This window comes from Arachis ipaensis, chromosome B10 (genome assembly GCF_000816755.2).
Source record: "Arachis ipaensis cultivar K30076 chromosome B10, Araip1.1, whole genome shotgun sequence".
Classification (NCBI taxonomy): Eukaryota; Viridiplantae; Streptophyta; class Magnoliopsida; order Fabales; family Fabaceae; genus Arachis; species Arachis ipaensis.
The window spans coordinates 6,970,511-6,973,347 of record NC_029794.2 but is presented as its reverse complement, the minus strand read 5'-3'; the positions used below and the strand labels follow the sequence as shown (position 1 = coordinate 6,973,347).

Here is a 2,837-nt window from a genome sequence, read left to right as displayed (position 1 = left end):
CGAGGTTACATTTGACATTGATGCCAATGGAATTGTTACCGTCTCTGCCAAAGACAAGTCAACTGGTAAGGAACAACAAATCACAATCCGATCATCCGGTGGACTCTCAGATGATGAGATTGAGAAGATGGTTAAAGAAGCGGAATTGCATGCTCAGAGAGACCAAGAAAGAAAGGCTCTCATTGACATCAGAAACAGCGCTGATACTACCATCTACAGCATTGAGAAGAGTTTAGGGGAATACAGGGAAAAGATTCCTAGTGAAGTGGCCAAGGAAATTGAGGACGCAGTTTCAGATCTAAGAAAGGCAATGTCAGGAGACAATGTTGATGAGATTAAGGCAAAGCTTGATGCCGCAAACAAGGCGGTCTCCAAGATTGGTGAGCACATGTCAGGTGGGTCAAGTGGCAGCTCATCTGCCGGAGGTTCTCAGGGTGGTGAGCAGGCTCCCGAGGCAGAATACGAGGAGGTGAAAAAGTGAACCAAGTAGTGGTTTGTAGACAGTTATTCTATCTGATTTTTTATCCCTCGATTTACAGGTGAACAAATGAATCATCTTTTTGATTTAGTAGGAGAGAGTATAAAAGGTTACGTAATTTTGTAACTAATTATTGGAGGTAACTTTTTACCCGGAGTGTTTTCAATTTGTAGTGCTGATTCACGCTGTTTGAATAACGATATTGGCAATTTTGCCCTGTGTTTTTTGTTCTCTCTGCAATTTTTTTTTTGTGACTGAACATAACACAAAGAAAAAAGACCTAAGAAAAAGAATAGTACTCCTTTCTAATAATAATGTCTAAATTATTAGGAGGAAGTAATTACTCTAGATACACCTGCTTGTTTAAAACAGCAGTTTTAGCCATTAAATCAGCCGCTCTGTTTACTGTTCGCTGGATAAGCACTAAAGTAGCTGTCCAATTGCGTTGGAGCATCTCTTTGATTTTGTTAAGCAGATCAGAGTCATTTCTAATCATGCTGGTTGTGCCTCGCGAAATAAGAAGAAACGCATCAAGATTATCAGTTTCACATATGACCTCTTTGCACTCGCAATCCCAAGCCATAACAAGCCCTCTCCAAATAGCATGAAGTTCACAACAGAGAACACTAGAAAGAGGTATACTGGCAGAACAACCTTTTATCCAAATTCCCATGCTGTCTCTAATAATACATTCAAAGCCAGCTAATTGCTTATTTTCAAAAATGCTTGCATCGGAGTTTACTTTACAAACATTCATTGGAGGTGATTCCCAGTTATATTTCAAAGAAGAAGGAATAATATGCTTTTGGTTGATAACAATATTAGAGAAATCTCGAACAGCATGTTTAACTAAGTGAACAATTTTCTCCTTACTCCATGGATCATCTTGGTGGAAGATGTCATTGTTCATATCCCTCCAAATCCACCAAAAGCCGCTGCAAAGAGAAACTCATTTTTGTTGAGGTTAGAATGAATCCAAGACACAAAATCCAAATTAGAGTCCTCAGCGGTCATTCCCAAATTTAAGCTAATCCAAATCTGACGAGTTTTTTGGCAAGTCCTAAAGCAGTGGTTAATATCCTCTAGAGCAATATAACATCTCTGACAAAAATCAGAAGTAGAAATACCTCTTTGAAACCGGTAACTAGCTGTGGGAACTCCGTTGTTAAGGCAAAGCCAGAGCAGACACTTTATCTTCTCCGATATTCTCAAGCGCCAAAGTCAAAGCCAATTTTCATTATCATTCCAGCCAAATTTTTTCTTCAATAGCCATTCATACCCGCTTTTAGTCGAGTAGGTGAGAGTATTTGAGTTTGTCCAAAACCAACCTGTTTTATCTCCTGCCTGCTTGATAGGATCAAAGAGCATCAAATCAAGTTTAACTTCTTTCGGAATCATTGTGCAAAGAATATCCCACCGCCAATGCCCAAGGTGCCAGACATCTTCTAACTTCAAGTGAGAATCAGAAATGTGCACAAAAGGAACCAAAGGAGCTAGCGTTCCACATGGTAGCCAAGCATGATACCAAAAGGATTGAGACATCCTACCTGTACACCAATCAAAACCATCACGAAGCTTTTTTATTGTCTTATAAATCGCTCGCCAAGTGCTTGAAACATTATTAGAAAATTTGGGTGAAAAGCAAGAACTCTCAGATAAATATTTTGCCAACATAATTCTTACCCAAAACTTATCTTTATTATGCAATAATTGCCAAACAAGCTTTCCGAGTAAAGCAAAATTTACGCATTGAGTATCTCTAATTCCCAAGCCTCCATATTTTCTTGGAGTGACAACTTTGCTCCACTTGACCAAATTTAAGCAACGCTCCCCCACCTTTCCCTTCCACAAGAATTGTCTAAGCACAGAATCAATCTTTTGACAAACCGAAGTGGGAAAAAGAGTCAGTTGCATCTGATAAATAGGAAGAGAATAAGCAACAGATTTAATTAAGCAAAGCCTGTCTGCTCTGTTAAGGAGCCGACCTTTCCAACTAGCCAGCCTATTCTTGATCTTCTCTAAAGAGTCCGAAAAAATAGATCTAGCAACTCGAGGATGATTAAGGTTCACCCCCAAGTATTTAGCTAGGTCACTAGTAAAAGGAATATGAGAAACACCAGACAACATTTCCTTCCTTCTATTAGAGATATTTCTAGAACAAATAGCTTTAGATTTTTCAATGTTAACCTTCATACCTGAAGCCTTACTGAACAACTCCAAGGTGTGCACAACATTCTAAACTTGACTTTTCTTCGCTTTACAAAAAAGGAGGAGGTCATCTGCAAACATCAAGTGAGAAACTCTAGGTCCCCCTCTAGAAACAGCCACACCATCCCAAATACCCTCGTCAACTTGTTTG

General features: G+C 39.2%; 1 protein-coding gene across 1 annotated transcript in view; it reads left to right on the top strand.

The window, feature by feature from the left end:
• LOC107620041 (heat shock 70 kDa protein, mitochondrial) overlaps positions 1-709 on the top strand; it is a gene marked incomplete in the record, with an annotated part of 61,944 nt that extends 61,235 nt beyond the window's left edge. Inside the window, 1 exon segment of the mRNA XM_021114764.1 lies at positions 1-709. Coding sequence (XP_020970423.1) covers positions 1-481 — 481 coding nt within the window.